The sequence below is a fragment of the Microtus pennsylvanicus genome, chromosome X (genome assembly GCF_037038515.1).
Source record: "Microtus pennsylvanicus isolate mMicPen1 chromosome X, mMicPen1.hap1, whole genome shotgun sequence".
Lineage (NCBI taxonomy): Eukaryota > Metazoa > Chordata > Mammalia > Rodentia > Cricetidae > Microtus > Microtus pennsylvanicus.
In genome coordinates, this window is record NC_134601.1 from 115,453,537 (window position 1) to 115,478,843 (window position 25,307).

The following is a 25,307-nucleotide window of genomic DNA, read 5'->3' on the forward strand; positions in this document are numbered from 1 at the left end:
TTTACACCTCTCTCAGTCAGTGCGTTTGGTGTAATGATTTGTTTTAGTGATTTCCTCTGCTCTCCAAGCAGAGGGTAATTTTGAAAAGTGGGTTTCTATGAACTCGAGCAGTGTGTGTTGGGGGTGGTGCATGCAGCTCTGATCCCACTGCCATGCCTGAATCCAAGGGAAGCTTTTCCTTCAGAAAGAAATACACAAAATTGAAGGGAAGGTGACCAATGATGCCAGTTTCCCTCATTTTCTCTCAACTCTGAGCCTTGGGGACCCTGTTCGACCCTGTGTAGCCCTCCTATGCCAAAGAGAAGTCCCAGCACACACATTCTGAACAGGTTAGAGGGATGATGAGCTCCTGAGCGCCCCCTGGTGTCTATGACACCATCTTGCTCTGTTTGCGTGTATTATTGGCGACCAGAGAAGGAAATGTTGCAAGCTAGAAGGACAGCAGCTGGGGTGGAGAGTGAGGATCCATTCAACCAACTGTGTGAATAAGATGAGACACGTCTTGGCTCACCCGCTCAATATGCTGCATCTGGCTTAGTGTGACCATCCGTTAGCTTAATGTTCATCTCAGAAAGCTTTGTACTACCTGAGACGTGCATTAAAATATCCAAGTACTTACTTGTCATGTTTCTGGTCTTCGAAGACAAAATATTAGCCCATTTAGAATTAAAGGTTATCTTCTTCTGGTCTGAGTGCTCATGTTGTTCTTTTTAATTGAAATAACCTAAAGGAAAGAGGCTTTAGAAGTGCAGTTTGATGAATTGTTTAGTATTCACATGCCCGTGTACCTGTCACCCAGACCAAATGATAGCACCTTTTCATCCTCCCAACAGGCTGCCCTTGCCTGGCTCCACTCTTCATGGGAACCTCCCCAAATGTGACCGCTGTTTTAATGTCTCTCCCAGTAATTGGTTTGGCCTGCTGGTGGACTTTAATGAATTTAAAGCATAAAATCCTTTGTGTCTGGCTTCTTGTACTCGGCATTATTACTGTGAGGTTTGTTTGTGATATTATGTATAAGTTGTGTGTGTGTGTATGCATGCCCATGTGCTATCTACATTCATGTGTGTGAATGCACACATCTGTGATGTGGGTGGGGTACAGAGGAAGATGTTGCGTGTCCTACTGTATTACTCTGTCTTATTCTCTTGAGACAAGATCTTTCACGGAATCTGGAGCTATGTTGGTGAACAGCAAACCCCAGTAATTGTCCAGTTTCCTGCGCACCCTACCCCCACTCTTGGCTTCCAGGATCATGTGGCCACACTGACTTTTTATGTTAGTGCTGGAGATTGGAATTCAGGTCCTCAAGCTTGTAGAGTAAGTATTCTTACTCACCGGGCCATCTTCCTAGTCCTGGTGTGGTTTTGAAAATAGCACTTAGCTGTTTAATAATGGTAGCAAATAATATTTTTCACAACAGTCCTCAATGCATTAATTTTCCTGAAGGTACCTCTGTGATGACACATTTAGCACTGTATTTCTTTTACTGATGACAAAAGGGCTGCTTAGAGATTTGAAGCATTGCTCCCAAGGTCAAGCCCCAATTCAGTGATGCCAGGACTATTTCTAACTTTCTGGCTCAAAGAGTTCATTCTCTTTGCTTCCCATGAAGCCTGTGCCCTTACCTCTCATGGATGGTAGAAAACTTAAGGAGAGAATGAAAAGGATGAGAAGGAAGAGAGTCCCCTCAAATTTGCCTTTGGTTGGTCCCGTGTAGTATTTTGGTTGCAGACTAAACAAGTAGTTTAAAGAGTCAAGCCAGTAATAACCCTGAGCCCTGAGTACCGTGTAATGGACGGGAGAGAAGAGGAGAGCCAGCTAGGCAGCTGGCCACATCCAGGCAGTTCCACTGATTGGAAAGCAGACTATTCATTCTAATTTAGCACCCAGTTGCATACAGATTATGTGTTGGTTCAGCAAGGTTGCTTTCTGCAGGCCCCTAAATATGACACAGAAAAGATTCTTACTACATTAACATGGTTGGGGCTGTTTATCTTCTGAATATGGGTCAGCTATTTTGGCTCTGCACAATCCAGTGCCTCTGGGGAACAGTGATAATGTGGGGAGTTCTTCCTTTCCTTCTCTCAGAGGCACAGCTCAAACATCCTTGCAGTGTTGCTATCTTATTGATGGTTTTGGCTTTGCTGTGCACGTCGTATTTCCATTGTTAAGGCACCAAATTTGAGGTGAAGAGAATCTAGGCTTCTTTTGCCATCTAAGGTTTGCAGGATAGCCCCTACCTCTTGTACTATATTTAAGTGGTACTGTCGTGGCTAATTTACACATGATTTCATGTGTGTATAAATTCCTACAAGCCTTTGTAGCTCACAGTTTTGCACCAGGATGCAGCCTCTACCTCTGAGATAGTAATACCTAGCATTTTAACAAGTGGCCTTAATTGTCACAAAACTGAGACTGAGGATGGGGGACTATGAATACCCAGTCTGGGGACAATCCAGAGTCCTGCATACTTGGCTCAGAACCTCGGAGAGCTCCAGGTGTGGCGGCTCCATCTGGCAGGCAGGCAGGCAGGCATTGCTTTAGTGCCAAGAGCACCCTCCTCCACAGGAAGGAGGGCTTTCATGTGCATGATAAAGGACTCCATAGATTTGAGCCTAGCTAATCTTGCTTTTGTAGGTAGGTACAGTGAATCCTTTAAGCATTCAGAGAGTCTTTGGTCACCTCTGGAGCCTCAGGCAAAAAGCTTCAAGTGCACTCTCTAAGTCAAGGCACTGGCTCTTTGGGGGAGGCCAGAGGAGTCGGGGCAGATCTGGCCATGTCCCTGGGTGACTCTGCTTCTTTATACTTCAGTGCTTTGGTCCACTCTTGCATCCTGACTGTCTCAGGAGGGGCAAATGGAAACATATATGTGAAAGTACTTTTCAAATGTCAAGTTGTGTTGCTGGGACCTTCATCATCTGTTTTTAGAGCATCCTGCTGGGCACCTATGATGTCCGAATTCCATGCAGGTATGGTATTGGCTAACTTGCATTTGTGTGGTAATTGGTGCCATGGGGCCAGCATGCATGGCAGGTATTTCTAGCTAGAAACAGTCATGGAGACTGACAGCTAGCTGTGATTGGAAAGCTTTTGAATAAAAAAGTTAGGCCTGTGGTCTTTTGGGAGGAACTCTAGATTTCAGAAGAAGGACAACACAGGAGACATTTATTTTAGAAATACCCTGGTGAGGCTGTAGAGACTAAACTGGGAGGGGAGAGACTGGAGGTAGACATTGTAATTGAGGCGGAGCTCAGAGCAGTGGAGCGGAGAGATGAGCCCTGAAGCTAGTGGGCTAGGGTGCCCATTCTGCTCATTTGTTAGGTCTCTTGGGGTAGTCTTCTGTGAGTGAGGCCTGTCTACAGCTAAGACACTGCTAACCAGGTATGCTCTTAGGGTGGGCTTTGGCACATTGTACAGTCTTATCAAATCTGTTATTTTAACTTTCAGTATACAGCTGGTGATGGCAGAACATCTACGGTACCGTATAAGAGTCAACACTACTCTCAAAGTCAGCAGCAGGACCTCTATGAGTATTAAATAACTCCCCATTTCCTGTCCCTACTCCTAGGTAACCTCTAACCTAGTTCCTGAATTTGCCTATTTTAGACCTCATAGAAGTGAAATCATATATTTTTACTTTTGTGTCTGGTGTATTTCACTTAGCGTGTTTTCCGGGCTCCTCTGTGTTGCACTGTGTAGCAGAACTTCATTTTTAAGGCTGAGTACTAGTTCATTTTATCACTGTACAGCAGTCTGTTTATCCATTTACTTGTTCATGGCCCTTGAGTTCTCCCTTATGTTGGCTCTTATAAATAATGTGGTAAGCACTGGCCCGTGCCTGTCTGTCTGCATCTCTGCTTTCAGTTCTTTTGAGGCTGTCCCTAAGAGTAGAATTTCTCGGTCCCGTGGTGTTGTTCTTTATTTAACTTTGAGGAACTGCTGCACTGCCTTCCACTATTTTACATTTTCTCCAGCCATACGGAAGGGCTCCATTTGCTCCAAATCTGTATCCTTAGCAGTTCCTGTTCCCTCCCTCTCTCCCTCCCTCCCTCCCTCCCCTCGTCCCTCCCTCCCTCTCTCCCTCCCTCTCCTTATCCTTCTCTCAGTCTTTCCCTCCCCACTTCAATTCAAGATGTCTTAGTCATATGAAGGGGCATCTCACTGTGGATTTGATTTACATTTCCCTAATGACTAACGAGGGAGCATTTTGTCATAAATTTATTGGCCACTTGTACTTTTCCTTTGGAGAAATGTCCAAGGCTTTTGTTTTTTATCATTTTTCAAGACAATAGAGGAAGAATAGAGAGAAACAGAGAGAAGAAGTGGTCAAGCCAGACTGGGAGCCTGGTTAGGTAGGAGACAAATGCTGACTTTTCCAGTCCGGGTAAGTGGACCAATGATGGGGTGCCAAATAGGATAGCTCTCCTCCCTCATGAGAAGAGGGGGTTGGAGGAAGGCACTGGCCTTCCATGGCTACACCGAGCCAAGGCATTGTTTAGCTGAGGACCTAGCAGAGTTCACTGCCTTGTCATGTACCCAGGTTGCTTTTTTTTCCTGGCAAAAGTGAGTTTCTTCTACCTAAGAACCCACTAAAGAACTTTAGTCAAATGTGAACAGTCACAGAGGTGTGGGCATGACAAAGGAATGTGGTGTGTCTAGGCAAGCTTCTGGTGCTATCTCTCTGTTCTGCGTGCTTCTGGGACAGCAACAGAACCTGCACACTAAGGCGTCTTCTACTGAGCATTTTAGCATCGCCACCTTCGTCCTCCTTTTCAGCTCATCCCGAATATGTGGCGTTGATGGTGAGTGGTCATGTCACCGTCATGGTCCACTGAATGTCTTGGGATCACTCCCTGGCAAAGGTAGATGGCTGTTGTTAGCCACCATTAAGAGAAACAAGTGCATTTGGTGGCTTCTTCTCGTGTCTTCAAGAGCCATAGCCGGCTGGCAGCCATCATGTAGCTTAGGCAGACAGTGTTTGCAGATTGTCCCCTGAAGCCATCTGCCTGTGAGGCTACAGGAAGCCCCAGCAACTGCTGTTGTAGCAGGTGTTGGGGCTGATGAGGTGGGTGTCCCTGTACACACACACAGAAACACACACACACACACACACACACACACACACACACACACACGAGCAGCTTTGTGTGATATGCAGACCTACCTCTGCTGGTGTGGGCTCAGAGATAGCTGAAACTCTCAGCCTAGCAAGGCCCCAGCCCAGTTGCTGGTTTCCGGTGAGGCCCTGGTTAAGTAGCAACAGAGAGGAGGCTGTTGTGAAGAAAGCTAGTGATTGGCCTAGGGGCGGAGGCAGTGTTTTGACAAGCATTTGTTGCTTTCTTTCCACCACGGCCTTCTGACTCATTTTGTAGAGGGGACGAACCTCCATTTCTTACCCTGTTGTTTTCAAAGCATACAATGCCTTATCTGTGAGTCCTTCCTGCCATTCAGGCTTCAGGCCTGGCTCACTAAGCTTTGGTTTTGTACCTAAGTTGGTGTGATCATGGGCTCAGACAAGCATAGAAATGACTGCTGCCTTTGGAAGAGTTCCTGTGTATAGACCTGTATTTGTGTGACCATTAGTATCATTTTTGGCTATTAATTTTACAAAGAATTATCTAAGTTATTAAAGCAATATAAAGTAATATTGAGCATTCCTTATCCAATGTGTTTGGGACTAGAACCATTTCAGTTTTGGGGATGGAGGGGAGGTTTTCGCATTTACCTAACGAGATATTTTACAGTGAAATTTCAAAACTAAACACAAAGCTAACTTGTTTCACACATACACATAGGCTGAGAATCATTTTAGGCGCCATTTTCAGTGCACCTCTGCTGTCTCTGTAATCTATCCCATGGGCTCAGGCGTGGAAATTTTCACTCGTAGCATCATTGTCAGTGCTCAAAAGGTTTTGCTTTTGGAGCAATTCATGTCTTATGTTAGGAGCATTAAGCCTGTGACTAAATCATACACTGGGTTTAAAAGATTTAGGTCTCTCTCTCTGTGTGTCTGTGTGTGTGTGTGTGTGTGTGTGTGTTTGCGTGTGTATATGCGTGTGTATATGCGTGTGTATGTGCATGTTAAATGTGGAGACCAGAAGAGGACGCTGGTGTCCTGCTCTATCATTTTGTCTTAGTCCTTTGATATAGGTGGTGGTTCTCAACCTGTGGGCTGCAACCCGTTTGGGAGGTCACATATCAAATACCCCGAATATACAATGTCCTGCTTATCAGTATTTATATTACAATTCAGAAAAACACAATTACGGTTGTGAAGTGACAATGAAATGATGTTATGGTTGTAGGTTATCACAACACGAGGAACTGTATGAAAGGATCACAGCATGAGGGAGGTTGAGAACCATTGATAGAGGATCTCTCATCCAACCTGGTGCTAGGCTGGTGGCCAGCAAGCCCCTGCGATTGTCCTGTCTCTGCCCCAACCCCTGCCATTGCTGGAGTTACTGGTACACATGCGATAACAGCAGGCTTTTTACGTGGGTGCTGGGGAGTCTAGCTCAGGTTTCCATGTTTGCACAGAAAGCAACTCTTACTCATTGAGCCTTTGCCTCAACCCCAAGATCCAGATCTTTAAAATGGCACCGATTGATTGATTGATTGATTGATTGATTGATTATATGGAGGTCAGAGGACAGCTTTCTAGAATCTCCTTTCTCCTTTCACCGTCTTGGCCCCAGGAATTGACTTCAGGTCATTTAGCAAGTTCCTTCATCCACGGAACCGTCTTGCTGCCCCCAAGAGCCAGGTCTTAAATGAGTTTGGGTAGAAGTCCACCTAGATGAAGGGCAGCAAACATTTATTATACTAGGTTGGACGTTTCAGGCTTCCTTTCTGTAACATCTCTTCATCTCTGGAATTGGAGCGGCATACCACTAGCCATACAAAGGACACATGAATGCAGTTTGTGCGCTAATGAAATTTTATTTACAAACTAGCATGATGGGCTGGAGTTTGCTGACCTAAAATGATAGGCATTCTTTTTGCCTGTCATTTAGCTCTTATCCTTTTTTTTTGTCAAGAATTATAAATCTAGAGGAACTTGAGAACTACAAATGCATTTAAATCATCTTGTGAGTTTGGTATAATGATGGAGCATACCGGTGATTCACAGATGTAGTTTTTCTAAACCTTTGTTGAGAAGAATAGAAATCAAGGCTTTTGAAGTGGGGCATATGCTTGGCTGGGGCTTATCATAGTGGAAACATGTAAAAGAAACCGTAATTTAGAGTTATATGGTGGTGCTTACATTTCCACCATTCTCTTGATGGTCACATGGAATGGCCCCGGTCATATAAGGTTACCTTCCTATACTGGGCACTGTTCCACTTTATAGGCCTAGGTGTTTCCTTAACAAACAGAAGAAGTAAATTACACAAATTCAGACAATGGTTTTTGTCAAATATTGTGTTGTGCTTATGTGGCATTATTATGGTTCATTTCCAGAGGGATGAAGGGGCACACCAAAACTTCAAACTCTAAATACTCCCTTCCTTTTCTATTTCCTCACAGGAAATAAAGAAGGATATGAAGAAAGACCCTCTCGCCAATAAAGCTCCAGAGAAGCCCATGCTCGATATAGCCAGTGGAAATGCTTTGCTGTCTTCTGAAAGCATTTTAAGAACCAATAAGCGAGGTATGGCAAAGGGGGGGGGACCTTTCTCCCTGCACATGGGTACATCTGGAGACCCTTGTATGCATGATGTCAAACTGAACATTGCTGAAAAGTCGAGGAGTTTGTTTTTCTGGTTTTTAGTATAAATTGTGTACACACACACACACACACACACACACACATACACACACACACACACACACACCCCTAGTAAGTTTGTAGTAAAAAGAACTAATAAAATGTTTTCAAAGGAAAGTTGAGTAATGATTTATCAATGGGTTTAATTTCGACTTTCTTGCCTATTTGTGTGAGTGAAAGGCGAGTGTAGAGAACAGTAAGGTTCAGGCTGGCCTGAGAGTGTCTGCCTGCACTCTCCTTTGAATGAAAAGAAAATCTATTAGCATCTACCTCTCTAAGTGCCTGGCTCCCCAACACAAACCCTGCCTCAACTGTGTTTATAGGGAAGACTGTTCAAAGGTATAACAGTGCATCATCTAGCCCAGAAACCTTCCAATCACTGTCTTGTTTGCCTTCTTTTGAGACCTAAGTCACTTTAGGTCTGAGCTTATTAAAACTACTCCATTCACCATCTGCCCTGACCAGAACTGCTTTTTGAATAATGTAAAGATTTCAGAGAGGACCCTCCTCAGTGCTGAACGGTGGGCACACTCGGTACTGTTAGCACTGCCTGACCTTGGGTCAACCAGGGCCCACAGTGGACTGAGCATGCCCATATGAAGTCAGACTTCAGCTGCCCTCTTTTCCTGGGCTTATTATGTCCTTAAAAGGGAATTGAGAGCTGTTCAAAACCAGCAGGAAGAAATGTATTAGCAAAGGGTTCCATTAACAAGGGGAAAAAAGAGGCAAGTTTACATAACCACAGGGAAGAACAGCTAATCTTTCATAAAATTTAGACAGCATGAGAATTTGTCCAATAAACTGCCCATTGATCCTAGTTCTGGTAACATTGGCTTTGTGTCTCTCTTCCTTCCTGCCTCTTCTCCTGCCCCTTCCAGCTGCTCTGGGTTACATTTCCTATTTTGAATTATTCACATGAAATACTGGCTAGTGGCCCAAGTTGGTTAGCAGCTATAGGATTTTCTTTTCCTTCTTCTTCTTTGAAATCTCATTGTATCAAAAATTGGGGCTTTCCCATTTTAAGAATTTAGCTTATGTTACCGTAGAACTAATCTTTGCTAAATGCTTCCTGAATTCTTTAAAAAAAATTATCTTTGGAGGCAGAGTCCCACATAGTTCAGACTGGCCTTCAACTTAGCCCTAGCTAGTCTCGAACATTGACTCCTCTTGCCTCACATTCCCAAGTTCCAGCCAGCATGGCACCATGTCTGGCCTAAGCTGACATGCACAGCTTTCCATTCTTGCACAGAGATTCCCCAAGGGAAGACTTGGACTTTGGATTTAAGAGCTGGAGCCCAGTGAGTCTTGTTTCTGGCTTCTGGGAGCTATCTCCTTCATATGGCTCGTCTCACATCAGGGGTTCCTGCTGTTCCATACACAGTGACCACGAGCAAGCAAGGTCTGTCTGGTCAGCCCTGCTACTTTATAAAGTCAATAAGAGACTTAATTAATTTCAGAAGAGAAGGAATTAATTAAGGCAAGGAATGAAGGTAATTACGTGCATGGCTTCAGTGAAATTACCTGAGAACTTGAAGTCACCTAAAGAGCAGAACTTTTCAGATGATTGTTTCTTTAGATCTGAAACCCTGGCCTTGAATTTCTTTTTCACTAGAAAAATTAATTTCACGGGGTAGTTTACTTGGTTGTTTCAAGTCTTCTACCTTAGGCCTTCAGCCAGATTAAGACCAGGCTTTTGTAGTTGGAGTTTTTACACGCTAAATCCCAGGAACTGAGAGACTTGAACAGGCAAAGGCGTCCTGTAACTGTGAAGCCCATAACAGCCCATTTCTATTCTGCTCCAGGCTTTACACTGACCTCCTGGGTCACCTGGGCCAAACATCAGTTCCCAGCTGAAGGGAAGCATTGTGCCCCAGGATGGGTGCCCCAGGATGGGTGCCTCCCCCACCCCATTAAGACTAACACTATTTTGCCCCTCCTTATAATAATCAGTGCGTGTGCTGGAGACTGACTGGCCTTCTCAGGCCAGATAAATAGTTCATTGTACTGATCTCAAAAGCTACAATTCTTTCCCACCCAAAATCAATGAAAAAAAAACCCACCCTTCCCCCTTAAAACAAAGATCAGAAACAAAATCTGTGGGAGGTCATTCTAGTTCCTCTTAAACAGTTCTGTAATTTTTCGAGTTATTAGAGTTTTCCCCCTCCCCTCTTGTTTCTATCCAGCTTTGTCCTTCCAACCTTCAGGATGATTTTGGGCTGTCAGTATCTTTATAGCTATGACTAAGGGAGGAACTTGCTTTTAGGATTTGGAAGTCTATTTTGATTTGCTAATGTTGGATCTTTCTTCAGGTATATGAATCTCGAATCCTGTGAGAATTTAGCAGAAAACACAAATTCCCGTCAACTTAGTCAAAGATGGGAGGGCTCTTTTCTTTCTATGTGGGCCTTGTCATTTGATTCAGGCCTGGAATTGGTTTAATGAAGAAAGAGTCCATTCTATTCTGGCTGGGACTCTGAACTTGAGCCATGTCACTGGGGCCTGAGCTCAAGAAGTCTCCCCACTTATATCCAGCTGTTGCAGCAGTCTGCGACCTACCTCACTTTGTGGCAATAGCTGACCGACAGGCTTTAGTACCTGGCCATCTGAAATAAGCCTGTCTTTCCCTGCATAAGGGCAGAAGAACTTGGGGTCTGAAGGAAGTTCTTCATAACCCCAAGAACAGGGCAGGAGCACAGACCATGAATGTCAGCACATGGTTAGCCTCAGTGTGACATTCAGAGTCTCTAAGGAGGGACAGGAATGAGTACTCCGGTCTATTGTTTGAGAAGAAAGGTTCAGCTGAAGTTCCAGGAGAAAGCCAACCACCCCAGCTAGCTTGAGAGCCATCAGCTGCCCATTTGGGGCATGGCAATGTCAGGGAGGTACACCTACCTCTGGTCACAGAGCACAACTTTTGGCTCAGACAAAGCTAGTTGAAAGTGACATCTTACTTGGTGATTTCTTTTCTGTTGAATCCATACGGAAGAATGATGGACCCTCCTAAATTGGAACATGAAGGGGTAAAGGGAATTGTTTTTTTTTAAATGTTCAGAAACATGAGTTGAGAAGCAAAATTGAATAAATTAGAAGTTTGAACAGTTACTAGCAAATGTGTTCTTAAAGATGAACAGTTGGTTTTGCCCATCTGAATGCTCTTTTCTACTTCAATTCAAATCAAAATAAAAATCAATTTGGTTTCATCTGTAGAAGGAATTCCTATTTAGCTCTGTCCACGTGACGGATGGTATATGTAGGCTATAGTCGATTCTTCACTGGCCTAGGTAAAGACTCAAATTTATGCCAGGGTTCTGGCTTCCATCATTAGCAGGCCAGGTGGGAAAACTGCCTCAGAATCCCTGCCTCCTGCTGCTTATGATTGGACATTGTTCCTTTTTTACTTTTTGGGGGAGCACCAGTGTACACTCTAGAACTATAGAGTTTATTGCACTATGTGTTTATTGCATACCGACTATGCACCCGGTCCAGTGCCTACTGCTGCTGCTGCTGCAAAGCCTGGAAAACCAGCAGGCAGCCCTGCCTGTGGGCCCCTTGGGCTGTGTGCCACATGGAAACCATTGAGAAAGCCCTGTCCATTCCCTCCATCCTTTTGTTAAAAGAACAAGGTGTGGGTATATCTCTGATTTACTTTTGACATTCTTAATGTGAAGCCACTCGGTGGGTTTCTGGTTGGCTTTATGTGTCCTTGTTTCTATTTCCAGTTTATCATGAATTCAGTGTTTGGTAAGTGTCTACTGTATTTTGTGCATCTCTTATTCTTTGCTATTACTACTGTTACTGTTATGCTATCCTGATACAAACTGTATTTTATAATCATCTTTTTAAGCCGCTCTGCTACTCTGGCATCTGCCTTCTGAAAGATACACTGCCTCTCCCCATCTTTATTTAAGGTGATGCTTTTGCACTTCAGTGCCCCTTCCAGAGAGAAGTGCTGAACGAGCTGACAGTTTTAGAGATGTTACTGGTAACAGGTCTAGCTCTGATGCTGTGAGGGAGAGCATCTGTCTCACACAAGATTCTGGTTAGGATGGGGGCAGTGTTGCTCCCTGAACCGTTACATGGCTCTGACTTTATAGAACATTGCTCTGTGGGTTCTGTTCGGATACATTGCATCTTCCTGCCAGATTGCACTCAGAAGCCTTCCTTAATGGAAGGACAATCAATGCTCTGCCTCTGGTGACACACTGTTGCTTTAGAAATCAGCATGGAAACCTTCAGGGTCCATTTGCATGCGGATGGGTGGTGCTTGCATGCCCTTCACGTTAATGTAGGCCTCATATTTGCCACACAGAAGTGCTCTCCATTTGGGACTACTACCTGGAGCTCGCCAGCAAACTGAACCAATGTGCATCCTTCTTTCCCATGTATCAGCAGTGATCCTTCTGCTCCCTAAACAGATCTGGTCAAGTGAGCACTCTCCCCTGTCACCTTTTCTATTTCTTTATCACTTATCTTGGTTGCCTGAACTAATACACCAAGGTATTCATTGGACAAACTCATGAGACTTTGGGTGAGGGCTAGTGTATGTACATATGTGTTAAGTATGCACACACTGGCATGGAAGGCACACCGTGGCTCAGAGGCTCAGGGGCGTGCAGAAATGTTCTTTGAGACAGGTTTGACTCCAATTCAGCCAAGATCCCTTTGTCTTGGCCGTCTGAGAGCTTGGATTGCAAGCATGTACCATCATTATGCCTGCTTGATTGGTGGCATAGATCTCGAAGGTCTTGGGTTCTTTATTGGAAATTATCTGCAAGCAGAGAATACAAAAAGTACATCTTTAATAAAGACAATGTGAATTTGGGGATTTAGCCAGTGGTTGAGTGCTTAAAGCTGGCTTCTGCCCTCAGCTTTGGGAAACAACGAAACAAAACAGAGGCAGACAGAGTAAGTCATTTAGCTCCTATGATGTGTTATTGTGGTCTACGCAGAACCTGGGGCTTTGCTGGTAGGAACGAGGCTTTTTCCTCTCAAATGTGAATTTCCCCGTGGCTAACCAGGTATCTGAAAATATAGCATTTCGGGTCAGACTGCCCTTGGAGTATTTCAATCTACTGTTGATTTTCCCTTGAGAGCTTGCGTCTATGGGCTGCTAGAAGCGTCAACAGCAGGCATAAGTATCGTGTGAAAGATATTGGTTACCACCAGAACTGATCTTCCCAGGGGAAGGGAGAGCTTGGAAGTGAGGGAGAAGGAAAGAGAGTCACTTCAGAATATGCACATCTGCGTATGTATCTGTGTGCATTTGCAGTTTTTCCCAGAGGCCTCCATTCTGATACCTTTTAACTACTGGCCCTGGCCGTCTTTCTGGGATGCTTTTATGGGAGCCTGGGTTAGGTTAATGGTAGAGAATGTGTTGCCCTTGCTCATTTATTATTGAGCAGTACTACAAGTCCAGCTTAGGGGTACAGCCGGGGAAAGGATAGGGAGAAGCTTTGTGGAAGGTTGTTGTTATTACACATCTTCTATGCTTTTTTTCTGTGAAAGTCAATGACAAAGCGTTACTTTGAATTTTTCTTCTATCATATGTTCTCTTTTAGCCCCCGTGTCCTGTCCCCAATGCATTAACACTCCATAGAGTAACAATATCCCACCACACTCATGCTGGCTTGTCCACCCAAGGCAGTCCCTAGAAAATATTTGACTTGGGTTTGAAGTCGTGGCGCCACCTGGTGGCTTTTCTAGGAAACTTCTCATCTTGTTCACCTTTAAAGGGTGCCTTTGGTTCCCTTGACTCTGTTCTCATTTTTTTTCCACCTCAGACCCCCAGCTTCTCACCGTCTGCAAACATTCCCTTCAACCCCCTGCTTTCCTGTCCAAAAATTGATAATTGAACTCATAGAATCTGGTTCATGATTCTTGTTCTACCTGTGATACCCCCACTAACTAAGATTTTTTTTCTATTAAGAATTATATATATCCAGGTAGTGGTGGCATACCCCTTTAATCCCCGCACTTGGGAAGCAGAGAAAGGCAGATCTCTGAGTTTGAGGCCAGTATGGTCTAGAGATTGTCAAATATATATGTTTATGTGTATTTATACACACACATATATATGACAGCTTTATGCATTATATGCTGATCAGGATTTTTGATAAATTTTGTTTTGAAACAAGGTCTCAAATTGTGTTTCAAGCTGGCCTAGAATTTACTATGTGGCTCAGGCAAGATTCAAATCTATGACAATCCTTCTTCCTCAACCCTCCAAGGGCTGGCATTACAGGCATGAGCCATGGCACCCAACTCTTGTTGATAACTATTCAAAAACACAGACACCTGTTGGCATGAGTTTAGATGTAGATATTAATTTGGACAAAGCAAAGAATCATGTTGAAATCCCTGGAGGTGAACCAAAGTCTCCTCCTCCTAGCTCCAAGTCCTCTTAATTACTTCTTCACATCTTGTTGAACCTGCGTTTCCTCCAAGGAGCAATATTTTTTATTGCTTGCATTGTTTTCAGTTGCCAGCAGGTGATGAACATGCAAGGCCAGCTGCCTCTGCTGACTCGTGTTGTCGGTGCGTTGTGTGTACGTCCTCTGCTTGCCTGCTTTGGATCTTCCTAACGTGGGACGTTACTGGCCATGATTATTTTGATAAGTTGAAATGTCTGCTATTAAATCTCATTTTTTTTAGTTTTATTAATAAAATTGCTGATGTGCAGTATTTCAGCTGTGCCCGTGGATTAGTCTGGGAACTCAATCTCCAGTTATAAGATCTCCTGTGGGAGAGTGCATTTAGAGTTCCCAACTGTCGTAGTTTGGGGCTTCTATTACTGTGAAGAGACACCACAGCCATGGCAGTTCATATAGGGAAAACATTTTATTGACTTTGTAGTTGACAGTTCCACTGTGCTCTGAGGACAGGCCTGGTTTATATTACATCGTATCATCGTATAGGGTTCTTAGTTGCCTTAGTTTTCCTAGCCCTGAGTACTCATGTTATCTGAATAAACTGTGCTATGGCTGGAAATATGGTTCAGTCAGTGAACTGCTTGCCATAGAGGTATGAGGACCAGAGTGTGGATTCCTAGCACCCGTGTTACAGCGGGGCATGGTGGTACATGCCTGGAATGCCAGTGCTGGAGACAGAGGGGTTTCTGGGGCTTGCTGGCCGGTCAGTCTAGCTGAATCAGGGAGCTCCAGGTTCCATGAGAGATACTGTTTCAAAAGCAAGGTAGAGCTGAATGTGGTAGCCCCTGCCTTTAATCCTAGGACTCCTGGGGCAGAGGCAGGTGAATCGGTATTAGTTTGAGGTTCACTTGGTTTACATAGTGAGTTTCTGGCCAGCCAAGAGTTCCAGACCAGCCAGTAAGACCCTGTCTGAAACAAACAAACAAACAGACAAACAAACAAACAAACAAACAAACAAGGTGGAGAGGTGATACAGGATAATACTTGACATTGACCTATAGCCTCCTATACATATGCACACATGTGTCCTGACATGCAAACACACACACAGAGAGAGAGACAGACAGAGAGAGACAGACAGAGAGAGAGAGAGAGAGAGAGAGAGAGAGAGAGAGAGAGAGACAGAGAGAGAGAGAGACAGAGAGAGAGCAGCTGTGTTATAAAAATGTAGTGCTGTTGTGTATTTCCATCTGCTAGGGAGACAACCTCGCAACAAGTATGGTATATTCAGAGAGAAACGAGGCTGGCATTTCCAGTCTGTGCTGTGTAGCGTTTCAGCCCTAGGAAATGCTTCACAGGGGAGGCATGAGATGAGATAGCTGTACAAAGAGGGGGAGGAAGTTACCTCTCTGACTGTAGTTCAGCTGTAGGATAACACCCTGTTAGGGGCTGACAGACACATGAACATATTCCATTGGCTCAGCTGGCCTGTGGTCTGCGGTCGTTTCGCTGATTCCTAGCTGGGACTGCACTTGGAGATGTGCTGACTCCCACATGCAGGGCAAGGGCTTTGCTAAGGGCCTTCAAGACAAGACCTGGCGACTTTTAGGTCAGAGTGGAGAAGAGAGGAGTGGCTGGCCACACTTCTAAAGCTGGTGGCCTTGAAACCGGAGTTAGATGTCACTTGGAGGACAGTCTCAGGATGTGAAGCTAGGAACTCAGTGCTTGAGTTTTGCAAGTGTCAAGCTGAAGGAATCTCTCCCCAGTCCCCCAGTAATTCCTGGGGTCCTTGTGCCTGAGAGGGTGTCCATAGACTGGGCTTTGGCATGGAAATTGCATTGAGAAAGGCCTGACCTCATGATCTGTGAGCTTGGTCATTCCAGCTTCCTCAAGACCAGTGTCAGCATCGAGCTAAAGTCCAGGGTGGTTTGGATAATCAGTCAGGCTCACACTGGCTGTATACCTCATGGCTTTCCTACTTTGCTTCAGTGGAAAGAAAGTCGTGGATTTCCTCTGAGTGTTCAGTCTCCACATAGCTGTGAAAGAGGCTGCCATTTTGAATTCAGAATAAATGAACATGTGACTGTCTGAGGAAAGCCCACATGAGCTGCCTTTTAGAGTTCTGAAGTCGAACAGTTACTAAGGCGATGGGAGGTCGTTGATCTACAGACACACATACTGACGTTAACAGGTAAGTACACAGAGTGCCTCTGCCTGGGGGACCCCAAAGGCTACCCCTTAGATCTGGAAAACTGACTTTTGTTAAGCTCTGTATGAGGCCTCCTTTCCACAGAGCCTTTTCTTCTGGAAGAAGAGTGAACAAATCAGGGAGAAGTGAATAGGGAGGGGTAGGCTGTATGTACGTGCTGGTACAACAGCTAGTGTCAGTAGGTTCTGGAGGTGGGATGTCTTCTTCTGTTTCCTGACTGGTCCCCACAGCCTAGTCATCCCTAGCTCCTTGATTCCCTTTGCAGCCTCGGTTTGGTCTTTGGACTCTTGGGGTTTTGTTCTTGGGAAGCCTTGAGACAGTTGTGCAAAATGAAGACATTTCATGTCCCGTGTCCCTAACCCGCAAGCTGTAGTGCCAGGTGGACTGCCCTTATTGATGCCATCAGAAAAAGTAAGAGAGCAGCCAGCAGCTTCCCTCGCATGCTCCTGTGCATGAGAAAGAACTTGGGCAAGGGTGGAGTGGGTGGGTCTGGCCTGTATCTTTCATTTATGCTTTTTCTGCAGACCTGAATGAGTCTAGCAGCAGCTGGGCCTTCTTGCAGAGTGGCTTTGGGAGGCCCCCCCCTCCATTCTTGTGGCACCTGCAGTGTCTGTGGAACTGGAGACAGGTTATACACCTAATCTGCTTTCCCATTTTCCCATCATTAAAACAAAGATACTACTCTTTGTTAATTCCCTAGACAATTTTGAGCATTAAAAATAAGGGAAGAGAATAGGTGTTGGGCTGCAGAGATAGTTCAGTCAATAATGCATTTGTCTTGCAAGCACAAGGAACTGATTTCAAGCCCCAGAACCCATGTAAAACAGCTTGGGATGATGGCATGCACTTTTAATACTAGTGCTGGAGAAACAGAGAGAGGTGAAACCCTGGCGCTTGTTGACTAGCTAGCCGAGTCTACCGGAAAAGTTCCATGTGGGTGAGCATTCCCGGCCTCTTTCCAAAACTAGGTGACTGGGACCTGAGAGATATACTTGAGGTCCTCTGGCCTCTATGTAAATGAACTCCATATGAACTCACATGAAAACACAAACACATACACACACACACACACACACATAGTGGGGAGATAGATAGATAGAATATGAATAGGTATTGGGGTAAGGAGAGGCCATGAACTCAGATGCAATCACTCAGTAGATAGTCATTAATAAACGTGATAAACTGCTAGTAAGACTCTGAGAATGTTGGGAAGAAATTCGAGATTTATGGAAAATAGTATTATAGTGTTGTTTCCACAAAGCAGCCAGTGATCAGATGCTCATGGCACATTCTCCAGGATGGACCAGATGCGCGTGACTGTAAAAGAAATCTCAATAAACTTGATAAAAATCGGATCATACCAGGCATGTTGTCTGACCACAATGGAATTAAATTGTAAATCAACAACAGAAGGAAATTTGGGGAAATTCACAAACCAATGGAAATTAAACAGAATATTTCTGAATAACCAATAAGTCGAAGAATTCACAAATTCTAAAATACTTTGAAATGAACAAAATGAAAATAACATAAAAACGAATTGCCTGTGTTTATAAAGAAGGCATCTTGCTTAAGCAACCTAACTCTGTACCTCAAAGAGGCAGGAGAGAAAACCACAGTGAACAGGCGGAAAGAAGAGCAAGGGTTACAGTGGAAAGAAAGGAAATAGAGACTAGGAAAAAACTATAAAAATCAGCCAAGCACGGGTTGGTTCTTAGCTGGCTGTGGTGGCTCACCTCTGTAATCTTCACACTTAGTAGGTGGAGCCAGGAAGATCAGGGACTCAGGCTTCTCCTGGGCTACTTAGTGAGTTGGAGTTTAAAGCTGCCTGTTCTATATGAGATCAAACAAAAGAAAACATACAAAAAAGGTTGATTCTGTGGAATGGTTGACAAAATTGATCAACATTTAATTACCTTGATCAAGAAAGAAGATTTAAATTTCCACATGAGTAATTGAAGCAGACATATCTGTCAATCTTAAGAGACATGCAAAGGATTATAAGGGAATATTATGAGTAGCTGGTACGTTGCTGATGGAACTATAAAATAGTATAGCTATTTTGGAAAAAATAGTTTGGCAGTTCCTCACACTTCTAGCTTCCATGTAATTCAGAAATTGATGCCCAGGAAAAATGAGAACATACATGTCCATAAATATATTATAGTTGATTATTCTGAACAGCATTATTCATAATAATTTCCAAGCAGAAACAACACAGATGCTCAGCAGCTGATGAATGAATGAATAAATGAATGAATGAATGAACTTTGCTCCATCCACACAGTGGAATATTATTAGGCTACCATTATGAATGAAGTACTGGCACATACTAAAAGACATGGATGAACCTCAAAAACCCGATGCTGAGTGAAGGGATCACGTGTTAATTTTATTTATGTGAACTACCCAAAACAAACAGATTCCTAGAGACAGAAAGCTGATTAATATTTGCCTAGACCTTGGGATGGGCATGGGAGCACCTGCTAATAAACACGAGGTTTCATTTGGGGATGATGGAAATGGTTCAGAATTAGATTGATGGGTTGGCTGTATAATCATGCGAATATATAAACCCCATTTAATTATATACTTGAAAAGGACAAATTTTATGTTACATAAATAATATCTCTATAAAGCTGTTACAACAGAAAATCAACACATAAAGTGGTGTTAAATGTAGTTCCTTAGTGGTTCCTGGCTGTCTCTCTGCCTATTTTATTTTCCGTTCTGCCACTTCCCATCCCCCAGCTGAGGGACACGGTAAGCCATTTCTTTTATTTAAGTCTTTAAAGTAATGTATTTCTCAGGGAGGCTTTATATTTTTTTATTCAATCAGTTGCCTAGGAGATAGTGAGTCTAGGGGATCAAAATGACACTGTTTTGCTAGAGATGACCTAAATATTAGATAATCGATTTGAGGGGGGCTGAGAACTGACTGTGGCCTCCTATTGTTCATTTCTTGAGAGAGAAAAAATGAGATTGCCTGTAAATCAAAAGCCAAACCTCTTATATTCTGCATTCTAAGCTTCCTGGAGAGAGCCTGTGTTGGAAAGGCAAGAATCCCGTTTACGTTTCCAATTTTTCTTGCCATTGTCATGAACTCTGTATTGACTGTTTTTGCTTATAAGTTCTTATCTGCAGCGCAGATGATTTCTTTAGGAAAGATGCTTAGATGTGGAATTACCACACAAAATTGGGCATTCATTCTATAGAGCTTTGATTCATTGTTACTCAATTCATTTCCTGATGCTCACAGTGATCTACACCCCCACCGGAAGCGGGGGATGCTTTGTAATGTTTTAAGCTTGAATTTTTCTAATTGGCAGAGTGTTTGAATATTTTTGTTTCTGTCATTTACTTGTAGTCTTGGCTATTTATATAAAGGTCTTTCTATTTTTCTTTCTTAATAGCGTATTATCCCTTTGTTCTCTATTGGCCCATCTTTCTTCCTAGTTTTATCACCTCAGTTTTTCCATTTGTTTTAATATATAGAAACACTACATTTCTATACATTTAATGTATGGAAGCACTCATATAGATTTTGTACTGATGCTATGATAAGTCCTCTAAATAAATTCTCAGCTATTTTTATACTACATTTTAATTTCAAGATCTTATCTGCATAGAAATGTCAATATATGGGCTTACTATACAAATTGATTGTTAATTTGAAATGAGCACTTTTCCAGGACCGTTTGTAGAATAGCACAGCCCTTCCCCGTGTATTTTTGATACTTCATTTCTTACATAGTGTTATTTCCTGGAACCTTCAGCGTCATGCAATTAACTGGTCTCAACATTCTTGTATCACAATAGTTCATTGGGTGGCTTTATGATACATCTTAACATATAGCATAGCAGGGTTTTATCTTTTTTTTTTTTATCACTCCTCACTTGGGAAAAATGGTTTATCTTGGGCTAGGAAGATGGCTTGTGAGGACCTGAGTTTGATCTTCAGAATCCAAGTTTAAATAAATCCACATATGATTGCATGTACCTGTAATCCTTGTGTTGGGGAGGCAAAAATAGGGAGATCCCACTGGGATCTCTGGGCAATCAGTCTAGCCTAGTTGGTTCCCTCAATGCTGCTGAGAGACCTTTCCTGACAAAAACAAGGTTGACCCTTGTCCTCCAGATGTGCACATGTACGCCTGTGCATCCCAATCAAAGTCTTTATCATTGCTATTTATTTATTGTAAATTCATGTAATCAAGTTAAAAATCAAATTATGATTTTGATTTTAATCTTATTAAAGTTAGAAGGCAATATTGAAAGAATTGACATTCCCCAACTTTTTTGCTTTTGGTTTTATATTATCACATAAATTATCTTTAGATGCAAGTTTATAAATGGAAACCTTCTCTCCCCTACTCTTCTTTCCAAACACTGCAGTAAATGAATCCTTGCAGACAAAACCATCTCTGCCCCAGAGCCCTAAACAGTTGCTCTTGGCTTCATTCACGAATCAGACTTCTGCCTGCAGCATCTTGCTTCCTTTTGATACTCTTAGTCTTAAACAGGTTGTGGTTATTGTTGCCTTTTGTAAACGGAATCTCTTTCTCCTTAAGATTTTTTTGTATTGCTGATGTATAGATTTTAACTTTGGATTCTTTCTCTTGTAATAGCCATCTGTGTAAGTCTTCAATTAAAAATATTAAGAGAATAGTTATTATAAACCAGTTTCTAGCATTCAGAAGGTGGGTCCATCAAATTATAAAATGCTGGATGTTTAAACAGACCATTTTCGAAACAAAATTCCCTTAACTTGGATAGAACTTCACAATGTATATGCATATGTGTATACACATATGTATATGTGCATCCACATGTCTGTGCCTGCACATTCAAGTATGCACAGACACATACAGGAAGCAGAGGTGGAAAGACTTGCTCACTCCTTCAAGTATAACCCATGAGGAGTGTTAAGGGAAGTACCATAGTGAATCCATTTTAACATAATTTGATTGTACACTCCCTGACAGATGTGTCCACTCTGCTGAGAAAAGTTAGCAAAAGGAAAACTATCAGAGGGACAGCAATCTTCCTATCTGTGAGAAGAGGCTGCTAAGGCAACTCATGGCTGCTGGGGGAGGGAGCCTCAGTCTTTTCCAGGGGCAAGCCCGTTAGGTTATCCAGTCCCAGTGGGAAGCTCTGAACACACGTACATAAGAGAAACACGAAAGGGACTCAGCAGGCTGTCTACTTATATACACATGTGTGTTTCTATGTATCCCTGCGTGAATGTGTATAGGCAACAACAAATAAAGAAGGAGAGGTTGTGAATTTGAGAGTGCTTGGGGGACACAGGAGAAGTTGGAGGGGGAGCAATGACGTAAACGCAGTACCCATATATGAATTCTTAAAAGGTAATTACAGTTTTTACGAAAGAAGCTATTAAAATGCTGCCACTCAGAGGACTGACATTTGGTTCCTGAATGCCGAGGGGGAGGGGAGACTCGCTAACCAGCTGGTTGGGAAAGCGGATCATGAGATGGAAGAGTGAGCCTAGATCCTGGCCTGATAATGGTGGCTGCTTAGAGGAGTGTGCGAGGGCAAAATGCAGTGCCGCAGGAGGAAGTTGGAACTGGACGTTGAGTCATATGATGGCCATGAGGGCCAATTATATTGTAAGTGTTTGAAGAGGAAGCACCAGAATTGGTCACATTTACTTGTATACTACAAGATACAAGGGAAGGCTCTGACTTGATGTCATCATTTTGTTGTTGCTATCGGTATTATTTTGTGTATATGTATGGATAAAGTATGTCAATGCGGGTGTGTGCACATGTACAGACTGGTGTGCACACGTGGAGACCAGAAGTCAGCCTGAGGGGTCGACTTGATTGGTCTCCATTTTATTTTTTGGAAGAGTTTCTCACTGAACCTGGGAGGCAGACTCCACTGAACCATGAACTTGGCAATTTGGCTAAGTTGACTGGCCCATGAGTCACCTGGTCTGCCTGTCGCTATCCCCTCCCCGCCCCCACCCCCACCCTGTGAGAGGCAACAGGCAGTTAGTTCTATTGATCCAAGCTTTTCCATAGGCGCTGGTGGTCTAAGCTCAGGTCCTCATGCAGATGTGGTAGGCTCTTCACCACCATCTTCTCAGCTCCATGTCATGAATGTATAGGTGGTCTTATACTTCCCCCCCGGGTATTCTAAATGAATGTATATAGTTCATTTAATTTCATAGACGGCTGCATGTACACCCTACTCTTTTGTTGGGGTTTGTGGGCTAGACTTAGCTCTTCCCCTTCCTTTCTGAGCTTCTTCTCTCTGATATTTGATCTGCTCATCATTACCTTTGCCAGGGTGAGGGGGTTTTTAAGTTGAATTTCTATTACTGTGATGAATTCCATGACCCAAAGCAACTTGGGGGAGGAAAAGGTTTATTTAATCTTACACTTCTAGATCATAGTCCTTCAATGAGGGAAGTCAGGGCAAGAAGTCAAGTAGAGCTGGGCGGTGGTGGTGCACGCCTTTAATCTCAGCACTCGGGAGGCAGAGACAGGCGGATCTCTGTGAGTTCGAGGCCAGCCTGGTCTACAAGAGCTAGTTCCAGGACAGGAACCAAAAGGCTACGGAGAAACCCTGTCTCGAAAATCAAAAAAAGTTGAGTAGAAGCAGAGGCAAAAATAGTGGAGGAATGTTGTTTGCTGGCCTGCTCTCCATGGTTTGCTTAACCCACCTTTTTTGTCCTACAACCCAGGAGCACTTACCTAGGGGTGATACGGCCCATGTCAATCATTTATCAAGAGATCGTCCCACAGATTTTCTTCCAGGCCAGTGTGATGGAGGCACTCCTTCCATTGAGGTCTTCTCTTCCCAGATATGCATAGCTTTGTGTTCAGTTGACAAAAACTAAGCAGTAGAGGGAAGGGATTCAAATACTCAGCAAGAGATTGGCTGATTGGATCATGGCAGCTCTGGCTGTCGGGAGCCTGCTATTAGGATACTCAGTGAGTTAGTACTGAGATACCCAGGCTGGTCTGTTGGAGTTTGTGCCTGAAGTTGGCTTCTTGAGGATCTGGATGTGGCAGCCTCTGTGGGGCATGGTGCAAGGAACCCTGCTCTCTTCTTATTTCCCCTGCCCCCAGTCTCTTTCTTTTTCCCCTAGGGATAACTTGGATGGATTCTTAAACAGAGTCATTCTTTGCAAAGGAAAAGCATAATTTACAGATTTTTTTTTACAAAGGCACCACCTTTTATTTCTTTTAATCCATTTCTGGGCCACGTTTGTTTTGTTTTGTTTTTGACAGAGTAAATCAAACAGATGGGTATAGCACACTGTTATAATAGTAACATTTTTTAATGCAGTTTAAAAAAAGAAATGATAACAGTTGTTTTATTGTTGACTTTTAATGTTAAAGTGATCTTTAATAATATCACAAGGAGAATACTGTTTGTTTCTTATAAAGAAATTAGTTTCCTTTGTAATTTACTTTGACTAAAGCATTGTAATAAAAAGTAAGACACTTGGAATTATATGTACAAAGGGGAAAATTACCCAATTTTCTGGGGTGTCTGACATATTATGAACAAAGATAGAAAACCATGAGATGCTAGAAATGAAAAGTCTGTAATAGATATGTTCACACACACACACATATACACACACAGTCACACACATCACACACAAATAGTACTAACAATTTAACTGCCCTTGTTGCCTGGTACGTGTGTGCAGGTCACTGTAATGTTTGAAAGAGTCCTGCCACTTAGTATGTAAACTGTATTGCTATACATAACACATGGTTTAAATTTTTTAAAAAAGATTCCTCTTCCTACCTTTTGCCTTGGCACTATGCCATTCTTCTTCCTCTGTCTTACTCTATTTCTTCCCTCTCCCTGTCTCGTTCTCTAGGTTCCCACCTGTTATGTAGTGGGCTCCTTGTGTATGTATGTGTCTCATTGGCTCTTAACTCATCTGTACAGAGAGCACAGGAATGAGTTGGACCAATGCAACCCAGGAATGACCCACTGAAACCTTTTATGCAGTGTAGCTCTCTCTGTTATTAGAGACGTTTATGTAGGATGTTATTTTATATTGTCCTTCTTACCTGCCAATCTTCTCTGGAGAAAGTGTTCATAAATTTAGAAATGACCAAACCTAGGCAGCGAGAAGGAAGAGAAGCAGGCATCAGTGGGTGGTTCTGTAGGATCAATCTCTCCATCTACATCATCATAAATTATCAGCTGTATTGATCCGTTCACATTGATGTATGAACTCATTCTGCCAAAGGCCCAAGTGAAATGGAAAATGGAAAACGATCATTTATTAGAATTGATGAGTGTTGAGTATCTGCTTTGTATTGAAACAAAACAACTGCACAGAGAACTGAATGACTTCCCTTTCAATATTACATGGCCATGGGCCAGCAGATCTGGGTGAATCGGCAAGGCTGAGTAGCATCACAAATATCTTGTCCTGTCCAACTCAGAACAAGACTGGGGTTTCCTTGAGTCCAGAAACCCATGTACATTCCATACTATTCTTCCTATTTCTACCCAAGTTCATTCAGAGACCTTCATTCATGGATACAGAATATCTATGCATATTATTCTCCATTTTCCCAGCAGTAATGGATCCTAGTGATGGCTTTCTTCCTTTTATTTATTTATCATAAAAAAGTGTGTGTGTGTGCGTGTGTGTGTGTGTGTGTGTGTGTGTGTGTGTGTGTTGCACATGAGTGCAGGTGCCTGCAGAGGCAGAGGATGCTGTCAGGTTCCCTAGCGCTGGAGTTACAGGTGAGTGAGTTGCCTGATGTGGGCACCGGGAACTAAACCTGGGTCCTTTGGAAGAGCAATGCACACTCTTTTAACTAAGCCGCCTCTCTAGGCCCCTTTCACCCTTTAAGGCATCAGTTTCTTCATCTGCACAAGTGATGCAGAAGTTTCCAGGACTTTAATCCTGGTAGCCATTGCTGGTTTCTTTTTCTGTCTCCGTTAGAAC

The 25,307-nt window shown here is 43.2% G+C and overlaps 1 protein-coding gene across 11 annotated transcripts in view; it reads left to right on the forward strand.

Annotated features, from left to right (window-relative positions):
* Sh3kbp1 (SH3 domain containing kinase binding protein 1) overlaps positions 1-25,307 on the forward strand; it is a 339,294-nt gene that overhangs the window by 124,207 nt on the left and 189,780 nt on the right. For all 11 annotated transcript variants that reach the window (XM_075956713.1, XM_075956717.1, XM_075956716.1 and 8 more), the window contains one exon: positions 7,534-7,657. In XM_075956713.1, coding sequence (XP_075812828.1) covers positions 7,534-7,657 — 124 coding nt within the window. The remainder of the gene's footprint in view (positions 1-7,533; positions 7,658-25,307) is intronic.